Source organism: Microplitis demolitor, chromosome 6 (assembly GCF_026212275.2).
Source record: "Microplitis demolitor isolate Queensland-Clemson2020A chromosome 6, iyMicDemo2.1a, whole genome shotgun sequence".
Lineage (NCBI taxonomy): Eukaryota > Metazoa > Arthropoda > Insecta > Hymenoptera > Braconidae > Microplitis > Microplitis demolitor.
In genome coordinates this window covers 18,276,216-18,298,866 of record NC_068550.1, presented here as the reverse complement: position 1 = coordinate 18,298,866, position 22,651 = coordinate 18,276,216, and the positions used below count along the sequence as shown (strand labels likewise).

At 27.5% G+C, this 22,651-nt stretch overlaps 2 protein-coding genes across 4 annotated transcripts; one reads left to right on the top strand and one right to left on the bottom strand.

Annotated features, from left to right (window-relative positions):
* Nucleotides 1–1,270: 1,270 nt before the first annotated feature.
* On the bottom strand, nt 1,271–16,910 carry LOC103572297 (probable deoxyhypusine synthase). 3 transcript variants are annotated; one of them, XM_008550828.3, is made up of 8 exons: nt 16,510–16,910; nt 14,374–14,541; nt 11,317–11,591; nt 3,287–3,505; nt 2,996–3,188; nt 2,830–2,933; nt 2,611–2,736; nt 1,271–1,428 (listed from the first exon to the last, which is right to left on the bottom strand). In XM_008550828.3, the coding sequence occupies exons 2-8, from the start codon at nt 14,468–14,470 to the stop codon at nt 1,297–1,299; spliced, it is 1,146 nt and encodes a 381-aa protein (XP_008549050.2). In that variant the 5' UTR covers nt 14,471–14,541; nt 16,510–16,910; the 3' UTR covers nt 1,271–1,296. The 3 variants fall into 3 exon arrangements, with proteins under 3 accessions (XP_008549050.2, XP_053595964.1, XP_053595963.1); XM_053739989.1 differs by having other exon boundaries at nt 16,821–16,839; XM_053739988.1 differs by lacking the exon at nt 16,510–16,910 and adding an exon at nt 14,628–14,944.
* Nucleotides 16,911–17,379: 469 nt separating this feature from the next.
* On the top strand, nt 17,380–22,285 carry LOC103572296 (myb-like protein X). The gene is made up of 4 exons (XM_008550827.3): nt 17,380–17,721; nt 17,824–17,940; nt 20,111–20,215; nt 20,299–22,285. Exons 1-4 carry the CDS (start codon nt 17,566–17,568, stop codon nt 22,222–22,224), a joined length of 2,304 nt encoding a protein of 767 aa, XP_008549049.1. The 5' UTR covers nt 17,380–17,565; the 3' UTR covers nt 22,225–22,285.
* The last annotated feature ends 366 nt before the right edge of the window (nt 22,286–22,651 follow it).

Here is a 22,651-nt window from a genome sequence, read left to right as displayed (position 1 = left end):
TCCAAACTTAAATAAAATTTTTGTAAGTTACATCTCGGTTATATATAACTGAATTCATTTTGGAAACTTCGAAGTTCCCTTAACTGTCCCGCTAATGATCTTGTTAGCTTATTTACAGAAATTTTAAAAAAGTTTGTAATAAACTTTCTAACATTTATGAATGAGGTAAATTAAGAAATTTCATCGACTTTATAAGATTTATGAATCATGAAATAAGTTTTTATGAATAATGTCACGTTATATGGGCGTATCTTAATTATTTTACAAAACTTTATGATTCACACACCTGCACAGCATGACACTCACTCAGAAATTACTATTAGATAGAATTTGCTAGAATTCAGTTATTAAAAATTTTATATGACCATACAAAATTTTATATCAATTTAAAAAATTATGTAAAAAATTGAAAAATTATATCTAAGTTTTTTGACTGAATAGATAAATATGTAAGACTATATACAAAATAATGAAATTGAACAATAAAGATTTATATTATTATATATAAATATCAGTAAGTATACCGTGTAATCATGGCGGTTACACCGCGTAATCACGGTGGAGATACCGTAGAGCCACGGTGGAGACACCTTAGAACCACGGTGATAAAATGTTACAAAGCTACCATGGGTACACCGTAGAATCACGGTGGACATGCCGGGATTAAACGGTGGATATACCATGGAACCACGGTGGACACACCATGATTCAAATCCGCTAGGTGAAATAATTAATCGTCAGGATATGCTAACATTCATTGGAAATTACAGTAAACCTACCATAAATTTACGGTAAAATTTGCCGTAAGATAGGTAGATTTACCGTAGAAGATGGTAATTTGCCGTAAATTTTCGGTAATTTAGGTCCACTAAGATTGGAGTCAAGCGTAATTTGATACATCAATTTTAGTAAAATCTTTGCATCAGTATAATTCGAAAGTGTATAATTTTGTAGGCTAGAATTTACTTACCGAATTTGGTTTAAGTTTTAATTGACAATAACTTTGAGTATTTTTTTTCAAATCTGTATCTCAGCGAAATTGTAGCTACGTTACCTTTTTTCAAATAATGCTCTACAACTATTTTGAATGAATTATCAAAGTTTCAATACAGTTATGACAGTTAAAAGTTATCAAATATTTTTAAAAAGTGGAGGGAGGGATACTGTCTGAGAATAATCTTAAGTGTAAATTAGGAAGTGGGCGATAAAATTCATACTTCGGGAAAATTTGAATTAATGCTATGAGTAGTAAACAATCGCTAGTCCAAAATATATTACAATAGTGTTTATATTTGATCATTTGTCGTGACAATTATTTATTTTGATTCCTTCGGTGCTTGAAGATGATAAATTTTTAGTTGAGTGAAATTCTCGGGCAAATGTTTCACCGACAAGTAGAGGAAAAACAAGAGAAGCTTCAGCATATATCTGTAATGAATAAAAAAAAAAATGTATGTTAAAACGAAATAGATCGATATATTGTACACCTTAAACGTGACACGCTGTTTCTTGTGTCTTACGATCAACATTGTTTTTTCGACTAATGCAATCACGTTAAATCATCTTTCCACTTTTTTATTACACTAAAATTGGTTAAATTGTGCACAAATACGAAGATCATTTATTAAGGAATAATTTTGACTTTGTATTAATCGATTCATGATTCCATTGATTTAAAATGAATTATTTTAAACCGTCGTAACTCGCTCAATGAGCTCGACATCGCTTTTTCAATATTTAAATGTTTTTCTCATAATGTTGACAATGAATGAATTTAAAAAAATTAGAATACCTCAATCGAACATTTTAGAAATTTTTTTGTAATTTAAATGAAAAAAATAAACTTTTAAGTTGATTAAAATAATACTTAAATGGCAAACTTGCATTGATTAACTTGAAACTTACTTTTCAAGTCAATCTCTTAGGTCAACAGGTAGCGGGTTAAACTTTCAAGCGCAAGGTCCACAGTTCAAATCCTGCACATTCCCGAATTGTTTTTTCTTATTTTTATAGAAATAGCTATATATAATTATACATATATAATTATATATAATCATATATAGCTATACATAATTATATAGGGCCATTTTTTATCTATAATTTTTTTTACTCGGATATGAACAGGCATGAACAGGCCTGATCAGATCTAATCAGTCCTGATTAAACAAAACGATTTGTGACGATTAAAACTGTTTTAATCGTTTAAAATCGTCATAAATCGTCAATTGATGATTAAAAACGATTAAATTTTTCAAATGAAGATTAAGACGCGTTTTCATTTGTTTCTCTATTCGCACTCAACTGGATAAACGGTACTATCTCTGTTGCACTTGTATATTAAATAGGAACTTTGTCCAAGCTTTTTTCGTAAACAAATGGAAGTTATCAAAAAATTCAAGTGCACTTCGCTAGTTCATAGAGTAAAGCATCGGGTCTGTGTCTTTATTTTGCGTTTAGAGCTTTTATTTCAGAGAAAAGCTGGGACAAAATTATCTGAAAACCGTTCTTAATGAGGATTTGAAATTTTCATCAATATTAATTATCATGAGCGATTGAGATGTGCAGTTTTGAGTTTCCCAAAATTTTTTCTATTTATTTTTAAAAAATTACCTTAATTGGCGTGGCGTTTTTACGAATTTTACCCCATGATATTGCTTCATCTGGTCGTGCTCCACTGTCACTACCGTCAAATTCAGATGACGTATTTAAGAATACAGCGAAATCTGCTCCGTTTCTCTAGAGAAAAAAAAATATTGTTTTAAAAAAAATAAATTTTTCACTAAATAAATAAAATGAAAAGAAGACCCATAAATTATTTCATTGAATTACCATTAAATTAGCATTACAAATATGGTGTTTAATGAGTCCACCACCAATTATAATTATACCAGTATTGATTGCTTTAACAGCGATTGTATTTAATCGTTTTAAATCTGTAAAAAATTTTAATAGTCATTAGTTACGTTTTAAATTAATTAAAAAATTTTAAATATACCGGAAAGAATGTCAACAATAAGTCCTGGATTTTTATATGAATGAAAATACATCATATCTCCAAGACTACCATCTGTCAAGGCTGGACTAAAAATAGGAATTTTATTTTTTGCTGCCCAATAACAAATTGATTCTGGATTGTCAATTTCTTCACCAAGTCTTGCTATTATTTTAGAAGGTGTCCACAACATTCCCTAAAATAATAATTCATCATTAACACAAAACAATACTGATGAAAGTGAGAATGATTTTGATTTTTTATTTGTTGTTGTTTAGTAATAAAAATATTAACGTTTTCTTTTTGATCTGCAAGCATTTTATCTAATTTAGGCATCAACCAATCTTCGAATAGGCAGTAGTTATTATTAGGAACAAGTAAATTTCCTATTCGGTTTATTCCTTTGTCTCGAAGATCTCTACCATCCAATCCAAATTTACCTAAAAATGTTGGAGCTAGGCATTTTATTAAATCTTCTTCCACACCACCAGCAGTTGTTACGATACAATCAACCTATTGAATACATTTATTAATTATAAGTAATTATAAAATATGATGAATGTGCAAGATCTCATATTACACACAGAGAAAAAAATCTATATTTTCAAGAAAAAATGATTGAAGTATTTCAGTTGCTAAAATGATGCCTAGCAATTACACAACTCAATTGTGGAGCAATGAGATGTGTTCTGCTAACGCTTACTCGGTCCCGGCTGATTCGATCACGTAAAAATTGTATTTACACTTTCTTGATTAAAAAAATGATTTAAAACGATTAGAAATGATTTAAACGATTCAATTTTAATAATATATAGATGTACATTAGGGTGTCCGTTATTTACCAAATTAGATTTTTTTACTTGGTCATGATATAGATCATTTATTTGTGATCCAAGAATAATAATAAAAAAATAAAAACTTTATTCTAATGCTGTCTAACCCTGCCTAAGTAATGATACATTCTCATTTTAGTACAATGAGCATAATTTTATTACTTGCTTAAAAATAAGTTTACAGTAATGAGTAATACTTAATTTCGTAGGAAATTCACCGCTCTTCGTAAAAGGTAACTTATGTTTTTTTCGTAAATCCAACTGTTTAAGGTAGTTTGGCACTCGCATCCCAAGTCAAAAAAATGACTTTTTTTTTAAAGTAATGAAACAACTGTTTTCATTAATTATCATTATAATTAATATCAGTAATAATTAAGACAAAATCAATATGTATTAAAGTTAAATAATTATAATTACAAAATTTACATAAATGACATTGACTAGAACTAGAATAGTTCGATCTTATAGCAACTGTCATAAATTTTTTACAGTTGGTACCATAATCTCTCTAACATGTTATGTTTATTCACTTTTTAAATAGGTAAACATAACCACTACATAACAAATGTCAACTGGATTTATGTAAATAATTTATTTACATTATTTATTTTCTTTACATTAATTATATTTATATTCAATAAGTTAGTCTCTCAGTGAATATTTCAAATTTAGCGCGCACAACGAAGCTGCCATTTTTTCCCTAGTAAACATGAGAGAAAGTAAGTGTCCGTCTATAAACAACGATAGATAGCTAATCATCATATTAAAAAATTAATATAAAAAAAACCGTGTGGTAAATCATTCTGAAACTTTTTTATTATACGCTTTAGATATCAAATTATCTAATAAAAAGTTTTTTTTTTGTGGGTCAAGTTTGCCAATTTTTTACAAATTATTGATTTCCGAAAAAATTGAATAAGGACAACCATAAGAGCCCGTGTATAATTACATGATTTTTATCAATTATATCTCTTAAACGACGAGGTGAAAAATTCTGATTTTTTTTCTTAAGTCCCGATAAAAAAAGATTTTATCTGATTATACATAAGTTTATATGAGTATATATGATTATATATAATTATATATAATCATATATAGAATTATATATAATTAGATTTGATCAGACCTGGCTGATGAAGGCTAGGTATAATCATATATAAGCCTATATATGATCATGTCTAATTATGTATAAGTCTATATATAATTAGATCTGATCAGATCTAACTGATGAAAGCAAGGTATAATCATATATAAGCCTATATATAATCAAGTCTAATCATATATAAATCTATATATAATTAGATCTGATCAGGCTTCAATGATATGAAATCTATAAATATTTAATTACGTGGGATAGGGGGGGGGGGAAACAAAGCGGGGTTTTTAAGAAAATACTATGGTTCCAAGGATTCAAATACGCTAAATCTTTTTGTTTTTAATGATGTGCGAAGTAAATAAACAAAAATTTCAGTTGCCGTTGAAACAAAAAATTTTCACCTTGGCGGGCAAAGTAAGGTATCCCCTAAAAAAGGTCCAAACAAAAATTTCTGCATATTAAAAAAAATTGATCAAATTAAATTTTTTTGTGAGCAATTTCCATAACGAAACATTACATCTTACACGATTACTGGATGCAAAAGCAGAAAGAAATCTTTCACTGGTTTTTATCATAAATGAAAAGCCATCAACATTTTTTGACTGAAAGCCGATTTTTGAAAAAGTTTAAGAAAAATATTTAAAATATTACTCAATTATATTTACAAAAGTGATTTTGGAATAATTGAAAAATAAAATTTTCTCTTATGAAATTCTGGGGGTACCCCGTTTTACCTACCCTACCCCTATTGCGCCCCCTTCCCCTACATGGGTATATATAAATAACATAATGTGACAATTTTAATATTAATGTTATTAAATTTTCATTTTGTCAACTATCAATCAAACTTAAATCCCCATTACTTGAAAAATATTCAAAGGTTTCGGCAGCAATTCAAAAGTATATATCGATGTCGATTTATATATGGATATTTATAAGTTTATAGATAAAAAGATTTGATTATATCTATCTGATGAATTCTATCGTAATTTATGTACAAAACTAAATTCATCATTAGGTGCATTATTTAAGTAGGATGTATCAATTTGATTATTTGAGTTAAGTTATACCATAAACTTTCCTTTATTGTAAGTTCATAACAGACTAGAGGATCAGACTACCATCCAGCGATTACCAAAGTTCATCGACGCAGCATCGACGTGGATCAATAATTGGATGGGTGACCCCTTAGTACGAAAATAGTTAACCGATAGTAACTTTTTTTTTTTTTTCAACTTAAATTTAACCAACATTTATGTTAATAAAGACAATAAATTCTAATTTAATTACTTAATTAATAATTTTCAGATATTTTGAATGAGCTTTTAAAAATGACTATATATTCGTTCATGCATGATTATATCTAATCATATATGATCAGATCTGGCCAATTTTCAGATCTGATTATATATGGACTCATATATAATTATGTATAATTATACAAAATCTTTTTTTATCGGGGTACATTTAAGTATAATTTTTCAAATAAAAATAAAAAAAGTGGGGGTCAAGTTTGAGAGCTGTGGGTGCCAAACTACCTTAAGAGATATTTAAGGTTAAACTTTGATTTGTTCAAAAAAATTGGCGTTTTTGTTTGAGATTTGATAACTCTCCGACACCCAGGCATAAAATTGAGCGTTATAAATTTTCTTATAGGAAATTTATCGCTCTTGAAAAAAGGTTTCTTACACTTTTTGACGTTTATCGTAAATCCAACCACTTAAGTGATATCGAAGCTCAAAGGGGATAGATTAAAAAAATAACGTTTTTCAAGTAAAATTCTATAACTCTTCAGCAAACAGATATATACTTATAGTATGGGGGCTTCAAATTTAAAGGTAAAATTAACTTAAATAATAAAATTTAAATATTTAATAGTTTATAAAAGTAGCCCTCGATTAAAATAATATATTTTATATTTTTATCAATACCAATGATAGATATCATTTTATTATATAAATAATTTTTTTTCTTAGTGCAAGAATTTTTTTCTAATTTTTAATTATATCTTTTATCAATTCCTTTTTTTTATTCAACGAGACAATTGTTTCATTGAAGGTTTTAATTGTAATAAATCTGAAAACGTACACTGAACGAAAGGTAATCTTGGTTCAAAGAAAATTATCTTAAGCCAAGAGAATATTTAGGAAAACAGAATATATCTTGATTGAAGAAAATTTTCTCTTAGTTTTGATTATTTTGATTGAAAAAGTTATTTTTTCAACCCAAATGGGTCCAAGTTTTAAGTTAAAATTATATCATTTTAGGTCAAAACGAAAAATTATTAAAAAAAGTAAATTACTTTTTGAATTTATATTTTGAATTTCTACATTTATGTATAAAATATTTTATTCTATAAAATTGAACTTCTCTACGTAAGAAGTCAGATTTCTTAAACCAACGAGTGGCTATTGCTTGAAACAAAAATAAAAGAAATTCAACTCAAGAAAATCAAGCTCTCGTTTCCGTCCATAGCAGCATTCGGATAACAGCACTCTGGGTCTATGCTGCTTCTCTACTTCGGACAACACTTTGTGTATTAGTCCACTTAATTTACTCTTAAGCAATTTAAAATGTTCTCACCATTCCGTGTTCGTTCTTACATTAACATCGTAATAATAGCATTTGCGTGGAGTTATTTTTTTTATTATTTATAATTTAATTTTTGAAATGAAATTGAAATAATAAATAATAAAAAAAAAATAATTTCTATAACACAGAATAGTGAGAACATTTCAAATTGCAGTAGATGACAACCACTGAGCCCGGGCTTGCACGCACTCTCTAGCTCAGTTTCTGCAGCTCTGTTACCGACAGCGTGACAAAATGTAAACAACTAATTATTTTGTTTTTTTAATTAATTTTTTTCGCGAACATAATAAGCCCCAAGAGATTGGTTTTTGACATTTCTTATTCAGAATTTATCGCCCTTTAATTTAATACCAGTCATCATAGGGTTTTACATTAATAGATAGAAGTTTTTTAATGAAAATACACGGTTTCTCGGCTTCCCTATTGTTATTTTATTATTTATTTAAGAAACGCGGCCGAATTGAACTTTCTTATTATTATTTTCGTGATCTACGGAATTTTTTAGTAGTTAATTTCCCCCTACAACGCCTAAGAGTAAATTAAGTGGACTATATACACATAGGCGCCCGAAGATCGCAAAAAAATAAAACGAGTCTATTCAGCGCTGGCGCCGTATATGTGCAATTATATACTACATACCAATATTCTAATAGTATTAGTTTATTAATTGTACAATTAACTTATTCGTATACATATATTGTTTTGAGTTGTAGTGTTCAGTAAAAATATGAGTTATTGTAGTTATTAGTTATTATATGATATCTGGTATTTTTTTTCCTGATTCAAGTTAAGTTAAATGGTGTCGTTTCAATCTCAAAAAAGTAAATTAATTATTATTTATGCTGTTTTAAATCCCCGTGAAAAATGAATCATACATGGTCATATATGAGTACTCTATACATGGACGTAGAGATTATTAGATATGTGAATAATCGCATTCCTAATCGAATTAGAAATTTTTAATTCAGAATAAAAACGTTAGATTTATTAATGACCACATCCACATTAATAAGATTCGAACCTGGGACCTTACGCACGAAAGACCGACGCTTCAAGGAGGTTCGACCGAATCTAATGTAAAAAGGATTTTCCAACTGTAAGATTTGAAACTTAGTATACATGTAAAGAAGTACTTTATCTATGCATTCTCAAAATTTGAATATGATCCACCGTCTATTTTTAATAAGTAATTGTGATAGTCAGCTCGCATTTATTTAAAAAATCTGTGTGTCTACATAGAACCATATATATCCATATATTGCCATATATTGTAATAGGGATTTTTCAAATTACATTTGTTATTTTAATTTAAATTTTGATTCAACTGCGCTCTCGACCCACGCATTACTGTTATCCCCACGCCGTTAAATAAATCAATACTGGGACTATTATATGACATTCGATTATTTCATCGCAACTTTAAAGTTGTAGAATCGTTTCAATAAAAATCGATTGTTAAAATCGATTATTTTTCAATGTTTCAAATAGTGTAAAATTTTGATCTATAAAACTATAAATTGCCTATATCTAACTTTAACCATTTCGCTTAAGTTGGTTATCATTTGTTTAGCTGTATTAATCAAAAAATTTCTATAATGTTAAAATTAATGACTGAAAAATTCGAAAACTGTTAAGAGTAGCTAACTTTTAGAATTTTTTACAACAAAATAAATACCGCTTGTTTTTCTTACTTTTACAGAAACATATTCGTTATATCTTTAATTAGTGATTTTCAGTTTATTAAAACAATCGTAAGAAAATTTCTGTTTTTATTCACGAAAACGTGTGCTACAACACTGATCGAGGTACACTGAGAAAAAATTTCTCTTTGGACAATTAAATCGGTTTTCTTAAATTCTGTTTCAATAGACTCTATTTGGTTGACATTAATATTTCTCTCTCTAAGATAATAAAATCATTTGGTAAAGTTAAGAAAATATTTATTTAATAGACAACTAAATTATTTTATAGTGTCAACAAACTCAAATATTAAAGCAAAATATTATTATATTAACTCTAATAAATATTACTTAGACACAGAAAATTATATTCATGTAGAATAAATATATATTTGTTTGAGGTTAATAAATATATATTTAAACCTAATGATTAATAACACAAAAAAAGAGATATTCATTTAACTAAAATAAATAACAGAGTGCCATTATTTGGGAATATAAAAACTTTAAAATAAGTTTCTCACCAGGGGCACTACAAACTGTAGGCGGGCGCGATCTAGTGGCGAACAACGAACTACTCCCACTGCTGTTGGCTTGCATCGAGGATCAAACTACGAGAAACAATTTTTGGGAGAAAAGATAAATATGGTGGAAAGGAAGTTATGGTGCTAGGCAGCAACAGCGGGAGTAGTTCATTGCTCGCCACTAGATCGCGCCTACAGCTTAAAGTGTCCCGGGTAAGAAACTTATTTCAGAGTTATTATATTTCCAACTTGAAGCATTTATGAGACGGGTTACCCGCTATAAATTAGCAGTGACGCTAACCCTTTTTTGATAGTAATACAGGGGTATCCTGTATGACACTATGACATTAATGTTTAATATTAATGTTTCCCTGAACGATTTTCGTCATATTAGTATAAAAAAAAGTACGTGTCAAGTAAATAAATTCTTTTTCTAAACATGCATTTATTTACTTCTTAAATAAACATTATGTCATTTTAAAATAATAGTTAATGATTATTAATAGCTCATTCTCTAAGGCTCACTAACATATTTCAGAATGACGACTTTATAAGCTCTACAGGTAATCAATTTGATTTAATGCTTGCTACTTAACGCGTAATTATCTTTGCTAAATATTTTATAGTTTCTAATAATTTGTTTTGTTGGTGGATTATAAAATATTTAGTTAAGACAACCGAATATATGATTGGCAATCGGCAATCAAATCGTTTTGTTGTCAGAACTAAAATTTATTTGTCAGAAGAAAATTTTTTTCTCAGCGTAGGCTTCACATGTTAAATATAAAAATTTAGAAGTCAATAATTACAAATTTAGTATCGCAAGAGCGATTTTGAAAAATTTCTACGCATAAAAGATACTTAAATGCATGTGTATTCGAAATTTCAGGAAGATTGTAAGAAAAGTGATTTTGGTGGGAACGTCTTAAATATAATTGAATGTTAAAATGAGTTTTTATTTTTTTAATCTAAAATTAATCGTTTAGAGATAAGTCTACATTTGTTTAAATAAAATACAAATTTGTACTAAATGTTATCAAATCTTCAAATGAATTAATTTTCATTTGGAGTTAGTTAAATGTTACTTCGTTTAAAAATTTGATGTATCGAAATGAATCGATATCGACTACATTCGACAGAACGATATTTTCAGAATGAGTTGGTATCTTCTGAAAACAAGAGCTAAATTTTCTTGAGCCAACTAAATTGTTTTCTTATTCGGAGAAACTAAAAACATTTAAAGCAAAAATTTATATTTTTAAATCGAGATTGAATTTCTTTATTGGAAAGCTTTATAGATTTTTATTTAAAAAAAATTTTTTTACGAGAAAATTTTTTTAAAGAGAAAATTTTTTCAAACAAGAAAAGAGGATATTTTAATTTAAGAATTTATTTTTGGAAAAGATTTTCTTCTTGACCCAAGAATTCCTTTTTTTCTGTGTATCAACTAAATTAAAGAAATATTTGCTTGCTGTGTAAGCTTATATTCAACTTGAGAACTGTGACAATGTTTAATTATCATAAAAATTTGAGATAAAGATAAAAATTGTGATAGTATAAAAGAAACTAAAAATTATAATTATCAAAAAAGAGTAAATACCATTTTATGTTGCACTAAAAATCGTATAGATTCTCGAACACCACATGATGCCATATTTGACGTATATCCTAAAAAAATAGTACAAGAACTATCTCTCTTTATAAAGTCATCTTCTTCAAACCTGTCATTTTGTTCTTCGCTTAATGGAATTTTTTTAGTTTCTATCATTTTTTTAATTTCATCTACCGCTAATCCAAAATTAGTAGCTTGAAAACCAGAATGTTTATAATTTTCAAATAAATTATGATAATTAATGCCTTGATTCCAATCATATCCTAAACAACCAGAATGTTCATTATTAAAATTCATAAATAATAGTATATTACACACCAAGGGAGTAAAGTAGGACATTCCAACCCACGTGTGTAATTGGCAAACAGGCGCATTGGGACATTCGATTTTCCCCCGTGGTGTGTATACGATATTTTTCACCAGATCTGTACCTGAAAGTTTAAATTTTTGCCGCTGATTATGATAAGAATGGAGCATGCGCTAATATTTATTATTTATTTTCACATAAGAAAAAAGAACGACTTCCATCTTTCTTAACAAAGCAGTAATTTAAACTTTTGATGCAGGTATGGTAAAAAAAAAACTATTATAAGAGTATAAAAACAAAAATTAAAGCTTTTTTGATAAGTTACAACATACAACTAACGAAATTTAACAGCTATATATTACTCGAAAGCTATCAAATGCTAAAGCGGAAAAAAAATTTTTCTATTTTTCTATTTAATTACAATTATACTAGACGGATTTAGATAATGATTTTCAAAAGAGTTCTTGTTATCAATAATACAAAGATAATAAAAAAAAGTTTCGGCCGATTAATTGTATCTATCGAGAGTTATTTGGTTTACTAAGTTACATACAGGACAATTGACGACTCGTGTCACTGGGAATAAAATAATTTATAATTAATTAATAGAATAATTAATCGATTTAATACTGGATCGAAATTATTCTTTAATAAATTGTCTTTGTGTTGGAATAAAATTTGACCCATATTAATATAATCAAAAAAATCTAGAGATAATTTAAGGTAAGTGAATGAGTCAAAAAATTTAGATCAATCATAAAGCAACCTTAGCGCTTTCGCGCTTGAGGTGTGCAAAATTATTTGAGATTTTTTTTTTTCTAATCGTTTTATATCGTTTCTTTTAATAAGGGATTATAACTTATTAGATACTAGTTATGACAATACAATAAGGTAAATGTCCCAATAAAAAATGTTAATTATAGCAATACTCTCGGATCCATGACTTTTTCATTTCTCTTGATGGTTTTACTGAGAAATCAGTCAATGATCTTAAGCTTATAGAAAATGTATAAAAGTACTTTTCAATAATTTTTTTTTTGCATTTACATCTTGAATGATATAAAAACTAAGAAAACATATTAACAATATGAAAAAATAGTATTATTATATTAATTTTACTGTTTGTCTATTGATACACCCAAATGAACCCCTGCCTAGTACCGGAACAGTCAGTCATATTAATGTTATCAATGGACATTAACGGTGAGTTTTATTGACTGGGTTAATTAAGTGCAATATTAATTATTACCGGAGACCTAATATTCAATGCAGTAAGTATGATTGTTATAAAAAATGCATTAAATATAGATAAACTCTGATTTAAATCATAAAAAATAAATTTTTGTATTCAATTTTTTTTTAATCATTTTTATAGTGTAATTCAAAATATTTATTCAGAGTGACCACAAAGAAATAATTTCAAAATTCCCTGATATTTTTCGGTTTCCCAGTAAAGTTTTTCACATTTTCCCTGATTTAGAAATTGTATTCATATCATTTAAATATTCAAATTTTTTCGTATATTTTCATTTTCAATAATTAAATTTGATAACTAAATCATGCGAGAAACCATAAAAAATGGCAATAAAATGAATTAATATTGCCAACTTTTGATTATTCGATGTTAAGAATGTGTAAGTTAAAATATTTAATAAAAAATTTTATGATTCAAATAAATTCAAAATACACTGGTTACAAAAATTAAGGGATTCTAAAAAAATTTCAAATTTTTTAGTAATTTTCAATAGTTTGTAACTCGAAGAAAAATGGTCGAACAACAAAAACAAAAAAGCAAACTGTAGGTTCAAGTGTCTAGTTTTCTGATCTGGTCTTTGAATTTTTTTATTATGCACAGTTCTGTTGCAATCCAAAATCAATCATAATTATCGAAAAAAATATATTGAAGCTCGAAAACCGTTTTGAAAACGAGCAAAAATTTGGTAAATTTATTTTTCGATAGTTTTCTTAGGATTACTCCAGAACCGCACATCATAAAAAAATTTAAAGACCAGATCAGAACACTAAACACTTGAAGCTACATTTTGCCTTTTTTGTTTTTGTCCTACAACCATTTTACTTCGAGTTACAACTTGTTGAAAATCACTCACAAATTTGAAATTTTTTGAATATCCCTCAATTTTTATAACTAGTGTATTATTGAAAAATTCTTTGATTTTGAACTGTTGCAATTAAATTCCCAGATACTTTCCAAAATTCTCTGACATTTCCATATTTCCCGGTTGCATTTAATTCCATGATAATTCCCGATATTCCCGGTTTGTGGCCACCATGTTTATTTTTTATTAAATATTTAATCACTTAAACATTTTAAATACATTTTACATTAATCTTATTCATTAATTGTTGATATTTTCACTAAGAATGAATGCATATTAGTGTAAAAAATAACTCATTTTATTTACTGTTCCGGTATTAGGACAACCTAATTCCGGTATTGGGACAAGGCTATTTCAGTGTTCCGGTATTGGGTCTTTGGGGTGTCATGGAAAAAAAAATTTTTTTAAATTAAATTTAAGAAAAATAAACTAATTTGATCATTTTTGAATAGGCAAGTGTCTATTCTATTTAATATAATAAATTATTTTGGTTAATAATCTATTTGAATATTTTTAAAATGATAAAAACCAGTCGTATACCCTTCGTAGTTCCGGTATTGGGACATTTACCTTAGTTAGATTTCTATGTAATCTACTAAAATGAATAGTAATTGACATTACCTTGAATTTTTGGAGTTTCATTTGGTAGAGATGTACTTGGCATTAAAACAGCAGTTCTTGATGTTGAAATATTGTTATCATCTTTTATATTTTCCATAATTCAAATATTCTTATATATATTAATATAAATAATATGCATGAAAGACAGATGTATTTTAATTATAATAACTGCAATGTTTAATTTGGGACACGTGAAAATAAATTTATAGTATTAAGTTATGAATAAAATTAAAAACTATTATACAATTAATTACATAACTACAGATAAAAAATGATTATGATAAGAAATAACCATAAAGTTACTTTCTTTTTGTTTATTTCAGGTATTTGTTTATTTGAGATATTATTTGTGTTTCTACAATGAAATAATCGTCTGTCGGCAGTACTGTCAGAGTTTAGTTTGCACATCAAAACTCTCAGTATGTACAGTAGATGTCTTTATTAGCCTTCTTCCGAAATTTCGCGGAAATGGGGCACGGCGAAAATGTGCCAGGCTTAAAATTATATTTCCCCTAGACGACCACTCGTTGTCATTAATGCCTGGTCCTCCAGACTATAAATTCTTTACCAAGCAGGGGGCCAGGCATTAATGACAATGAGTGACCGTGGCACATTTTCGCCGAGCCCAAGATCGATCTGCCACCTATCCCATAGAATTCAAAATGACAGAATAACGATATAGATTTTTTTTTTTTAATGTTAAAAAATCCAAAAGTGCACACCTCAATCGTTCATGATAATTATTGATTTTTTTTTTTCTAATTATCACTTTGGTGATACATGTATGATTATTTTGATCATTTCTTTAAATTACTAATTATTATTTGATTTTTGACTAATTAATTTATTTTTTATTTTTAGGGGCAGTTTTTTGAACCGGGTTTATTATTTTCCGAGTTTAAATTACTATTAGTAGTATATCTATTGGGGTGTTTCAAGAAAAAAACAAATTTTTTTTTTATGGTATCCAAAAATTGAAAGTATAACTAAAAATAATAATTTTGGCACCAATCCGGGCTCTTAATAATGATATTAAGGTTTGCCACAATCCATTTTTTTATTTTCCATTTAAATAACACGGGAAAAAACTGTTTTTTTTTTTTTTTTTTAAATTTTCTAGCTCACGAACCAATGGACGGATTTTTATGCCCAGTAAATTTTTTTGTAGGAAATTGAATGCTCTACAAAAAAAGTCTCCTATCATTTTTTGATAAATCCCATTGTTCAAAAGTTATTTAAGCTTCAAGTCAAATTTATAGTAAATTTTGAGAATTTTTTTACTTTTTGGGCAAAACTATCAGTCTTATCGAAAAATGTCATTAGAACTTTTTGTAGATAATTTTATTCGTTACAAATTATTACGAACAAAGTTTTTTGAAATTCCGCATTGTTCACTAGTTATTTGCATTTCAATGTCAAGCTCTTAAAATCAATTAGAGGTCTAAATTTTTAAAAGCTTGAAATTGAAATGAAAATAACTTGTGAACAATGCGGAATTTCGAAAAACTTTATTCATAATAATTTGTAAGGGTTTAATTATCTACAAAAAGTTCTAATGACACTTTTCGATAAGACTGATAGTTTCGCCGGAAAAGTAAAAAAAACTCAAAATTTACTATAAATTTGACTTGAAGCTTATGTAACTTTTGAACAGTGAGATTTATCAAAAAATGATAAGAGACTTTTTTTGCAGAGCACTCAATTTCCTACAAAAAAATTTATTGTGTGACCAAAATTTTTATTTTTAGTTATACTTTTAATTTTTGGATACCATTGGAAACTGACACGGAGGCGTGACTTAAAAAATATGTCGGACGATAGTTAACACTTTTAAATGTGTAACCTATGCGATAGTAGGGTTAATAAATAAAATGTTATTAAATTTCATAGATATATTATCTTGGACGGGTAAAAACCCAAAACAAAAAAAGTGTGCATGATCCCAAACTAATTTTATTTGTCGGCTATTTAATTAAATGTGGAATAAACCGCAAAAAAATTAATAAATATGAAATATCTTAGTTACCGCGCTTAGTATATAAACGTCTCATGTGAAAGAAAACCCCATGAAATTAATGTACAAATTTAAAAAATTGCAGAATAATAAAAGCATTATTATAATTAATATTTATTTACTTGAAAAAACAAAAATAATATTTTTTTTTTAAGTTTTAGGTTAAACTTTACAAACGTATCTGGCAATATATAATCGGTTTTTTTAAAATGTAAGGAACAAACTTTCATTTGAAAAGTGACTTTTTTTATTTTTAATAACTTCTGCCACGTTTTTAATTTATCAACTTTTTCTACATTATCCAAAAAATTTTCTAATAACACTGAACGATCACCAGCCTCCGGAAATTTATAGAAAACTGCGTTTAAATTTTTATTTGCTTTACTCCGACAATTTCTTACTGCACGGAATACTCAATTTTTTGACTTCTTACGTTCTCTAAATATTCCAAATTTGATTTTAATTTTTATTTCTTGATAATTTGTTGTATAAAATTTATTGACGATGTTAACAGCATGCATGTACTGTGTATTTACTTGACTGTTGTAAGCTATCATTAGTTTGATTTTTTTACCACCAGATGGCGTGACTCAGTTTATCAGTTCCCAATACAAATTGTCGTCTCGAAAACGGAAAAGCCCGAAGTTGACGGACATTTGAGGAAAATTTCAAGGAAACCGTTATTAGGGTTTTTGTCTAGCAAAAAAAGTTACGTCTGAATTGCGGAAAAATTAACCGCAAATTTTTCTTCCCAACTTTTGCTGTCAAATTGTCCGCAAAATCGGGCAGCAAATTTCGGTCATTTCAATTGTCAAATTACTGTCAATGTCAAGCTAAATTGGCTATCAGAGAAATTTTAAATTGTAATTACATAAGTTGACGACAATTTGCTGTCACAGTTGCCATTGGAGGAATGGGGGTCTGCGGAGAACATTAAAGTCCTGCCATCTTTACTCAATAATTACTTTTAAGAAAGTTTTATGATCGTTTACTACTCGACTATTACCACAAGTAAGTAAAAAATATATGATGCTGGAAGATTGCAGAGACATGTCAAGACATAGTAAAGCTTGAAGTGAAGTGTCAGCCAAGACAAAAACTATGTATTGCTAGACATAAACAACAGGAAGTTTGTTAAATAAATAAACCTGATTAATAATTGATGAAAAAAAGTTAAAATGGCAGATTGTGTTACATCTATATGTAATAACTCATCAGAAAAAAAACGTTCAATAAAAACATTGTCCAGTGATGATGAATGCCCAGAGAAACGGATCCGAATCATTGGCCGTACTGATAGATCACCAGGCGAACATACGTATTGTTTATATGAGGTATTATATATTTATTACAATCGTAGATAAATAAATATGTTGATTATTAAATAAAGTACGACGATCATAATATAATTTTTATAAATTAATTTTTTATTGTAGGAACATGAACCTGGTACGATTGCAAAACCTCCTGATGGTAAACGATTTGTTAAGTCATTTGCTGTACCTACAGCATTTTCACAACAGAAGACTTTTAAAATAGCTAACAGTGACAAGGTATATTTTTATTTGCATTTTGATTAATTATTAGTTTAGTTGATTTATTTACCCGATGAAAAAAGATTTTATAAAATTGGATAGAAAAAATGGCCCGATCTAATTGTATACAATCGGACATAATTATATCTAATTGTAAACAATCATATACAATCGTATATAATTGTATACAAATATATACATTTGTACATAATTTTATTTTTCTTTTTTGCATTTTTATATAGAATTATATACGATTGTATATAATTATATAAAAATTTTATATAATTATGCATCACCTCTATCTAATTGTATATAATTCACATATAACTGTATACAGTTATATAAAATCTTTCTTTTATCGGGTAAAATCATGGAGTAACTGAGCCTTGTGATCAGAGATCAAAATACCCTATCGCAAAAATCCATGTGGGATTGCATGGAAATCCATAGGAATCCATATAGGGAAGTATGGATTTATGTAAGAATCCATAGGAATTAATATAGGAGTGTATGCATTTATATATAAATCCATGGGTATTTAGATTTTCATATGGGAAATTCCCATAGGAAATTGTAGGTAACTGAATTCCGATGGAACTTCGCATAGGAAACTGGATATCTGGATTCCCATGTAGGAAACCCACATAAAATTTTGTTAGCAAGATATTTTTGAACAAAAACACAAATTAATTAATGCTCTTTATATCAGTATTTGTAATATGTTATTGATTGACTTAAGAAGTATAACATTTTTATAGAAATTGCAAATAATTTTAATGAAACACTAATATTCGTATATAAATCCATATGCTCTTATAATAATTCCTATGGTTTCTTACATAAATCCATACTGTCTTATATGGATCCCTATGGGTTCCATGCAATCTCACCAGGGTTGCAAATAGCGCATTAAATTTATAGTTGCATTAGTGTTTCAATTAAATTTTTTTTTATATTTCATAATCGAAAATCAACAAATTACAAATGATTTTTTAATTTTTAATTCCATATCTTTTAATTACAAATAACTTTTAAATTTTTAATCCTACATTTTTTAATTAAAAATTAAATTTCAAATTTTTAATTCGTAAAGTAGCGTTAAAATGTAATGACTTAGTTTTTTAATCTACCTTTTAAAATAAAATATTAAATGAACAATGTCAATTCGGAAAACCAGATTCAAAAATTTATTTCTGATCTCAAATTCCATGTTTAATAATTGGAAAGTAAGTCAAAAATTTTAATTAGCCATACCTTAAGGGGACTAAAAAATTACATTCCGTTTTTTAATTTCCTATTTTCGTATCAAAATTAAAATAAAAAATTTCGAATTCCGAACATCGGATTAGTGTTGTTTTAATTTTAAATTCTCTGTTTACGCTGAAAATTATTCAAAAAATTACATTCTTAAATGTCTCAATTATGAATGATCTGTTTATTTCAAATTCTATTATATGTGATGATTAAGAGTAAGTTTAAAAATATTTAAACTTGAAGGTCAAGTAAAACAGTATACTTTCCTGTTTAAGTGCCGTCAATTTTTTTGTCTTGATTACTTATCTGATTGCATTCCGTATCTAAATTAAAAAGTAACTTCCAATTTTTGATCCCACGTGTTTGAGTTAACAAGTAATTTTTTAATTTTTAATCCCATGTTTCTGAATGAGAGTTAATTTTTGAAATTTTAAGCCCACGTGTCGATTTAAAAACTAATTTTTTAATTTTTAATTTGACTTGTCCAATTAAAAATTAGTTTTTTGATTTTAAATCCCATGTGTGTACATTTAAATTAATTTTCTAATTTTGAATCTCGTGCCGAATTAAATATCAATTTTTAAATTTTGAATCCCACGTCTTTGGATTAAAATTAATTTTTGAATATTTAATCTCACGTTTCTAAATGAAAATTAATTTTTCAATTCAAGTTGTTGAATTAACAATCAATTTCGTAATTTTAATCAATATAATTTCAGTTACGGATTAAAAATTTAATTTTTGATTGCATATAATTTCATTAAAGAATTCGCAACCCTGAATCCCACATGGATTTTTTGATATGGATATTAGTTTTTTACTATCTGATTTTAATCATTAAAGAAATAATTTTAATTTTGTCTAAAATATATAAATAATTCCTACAAATGAAATAACATCAAATAAATATATTATTCACAATTTTACAATGCAGGTAAAGTCTTCAAATTTGTCGAAAAATTCAAACCAAGCCCAGAATCTCAAACTAAAAAATAATGAAATATTATTTTCTGATAATGATACATCAGAGTTTGAAGTGGTACGTATTAGATAATTACAATAAATTTATGCACCGCATTTAAAAGATACAATTAACTTTTTTTTTTTTTTTTTTGCTGGTAGATTGAAGAAATAGAATTTGACGTAATAGACGATCAAGAAAAAATGAGTGAAACCTGCGATAATTTGTCTAAAGTTCGAGAAAATTTTCCTCTGAAGAAAGAAAATATAGTTGATGAAAAAAAAGCATTATCACAAAATCAAAAACAATTGTTGAAAAGTCAGAAAAAGCTGCGTATTATTCAGAAAAATTCGATTGATAACACAGAAAAATTACATAATAGTAAAGAAAGTTCAACTGGAAACGATGCCCCCACACTTTATAATAAAAAAAATATAATTAAATGGCAAAAAAACTCTTCCGATTTACAAAATTTGCTTTATCATAAAGAAAAATCATCTGAAAATCATGTACTTTTGCTCCTTAAACACGAAAATCCACCGCCAGCTTATAAAAATTTGATTGAAAATCAAAATAAGTTACGTGAAAATCAGGAAAATGATCAGAATAAAGAAACAGTACGTAATAGTCAAGTACTTTTAATTCATAATCAAGGAAAGTTGAGTCTAAATCAAGAAAATTTAATGCAACACAATAAAAAGTTACAGAGTAATGAAAGTCCTGATCAGAATACAAAAAAGTCCCACATAAATCGAGTTAATTTAATTCACAACTCAAAAGAAAAATTATGTGTGAAACAAGAAAATGTAACTCAGAATAATGACAAACTACATGTTCAAGAAAAGTTATCTAAAAAACAGACAAATCCGACTCAAGATAAAGAAAAGTTTGATAAAGTTCTCGTAAAATCCATAAAATGTGAAAAAGAAGAATATCAAGAACAATTAAATTCAACATCAAACGTTCAAAAATTGCCACAAGTTTTTGAAAATTTAAGTTCTAATCTTACGAACAAAGTATTTTTGATTCTCAAACAAGAAAAATCAGACCAAAATCGAGAGAGTTTACTGCAAAATGAAGATAAGTCGGGTCAAACTCAAGAAAAATCGAACTTGAAAAACGAAAAGTCTCTTAAAAGTCAAGTAATTTTAATTCAAAATCAAAACAATATACAGAAAACCCAAGAAAACTTGAATCAAAATGAAACAAATTTAGTTAAAAATCAAGTATTTTTAATTCTAAAACCAGAATCAGCACCGCAAAAAGAAGAAAGTCTTACTAAAAAACAAGAAGAGGCGGTAAAAATTCAAAAGGATGCAATCCAATCCCAAGAAAAACATAATTCAAGTCAAGAAACTTTTGGTCCAATAAAAAGAAAGCTACGTTCAAGTCAAAACAAAGATACTCGGGATCAAAAAAAGTTGTGTACCGATCAAAATCATGAAAAATTAAATGAAAATCGCATAAAGTTAAGCCAATATTTAAAACATTTAAACAAAACCAATGGAAATACAACCGAAGTGGAACAAATCATAAATAATAATTCAAAACCTGAGAAAAAAGACAAAAATGAGAAAATTATATCAAGCAATACAAAAGACAATGAAAATAATTTGAACGAAACAAAAGTTGAGATCGATGATGATCCATTCAGTACCAACGATCCAGAACAGTTTTCAACGAATTTTAAGCCAGGGTCGATGTCAATGCCTACAAGTAGTGGTAATGATAAAGACAAAGTAAGTTATATGAGCAAATTAATTGAAAAACAACAGCAACTTCTTCGAGTGTACAGAAACAAACTTGGTTTTGCGAGATATAAAATAAAAGATCTTGAAGCTAAATTTGATTCATGGAGATCAATGATGGAAACCATTTTCAATGAAGATCAAATAAATTATTTGGAAGCATTGCAATCACAGAAAAAACGTTGTAGGTGTTGGTCAGCTGCTACAATTAAAGATGCTTTAGAAATTAAATCAATTATTGGTACAAATGGTTACGAAGAGCTCTTGAGGCGGAAATATCCTTTTCCAGCGTTAAGAACATTGAGAGAAAAAACACAAAAAACAAAACTTGATGATTGAAAATTTATTATTAATGTTACAATAATATTTAATAAAGTTATTTTTTATTATCGTCACTAATCTTTACTATAAATTAAAAATTTATTCTATAGATTTTTTGATAGTTTTTTTTTTCTTCACGAACAGCAAATTATTTGACATTGATATCAAAAATGTCAAATGTATTTTTGAAAATATTTTGTATAAATTATATACTCCCGAATAAAAAATATTTTACATATTTCACGAACAAAACAATATAGTAGTGGCAACTCTCAGGGACAGTACTCATAGTCTAAGAGCCAGCTTAAATCTGACAACACATATTTTACGGTATCTGAAATTTCATCGTGAGACTCGTATACCCAGTAAACAAGCAATGGGTACTAGCTAAACCCGGCCGCGGTAAGTTTGGGGTCCCTCAGGTGAGCCGGGTGTGAAAATGAAG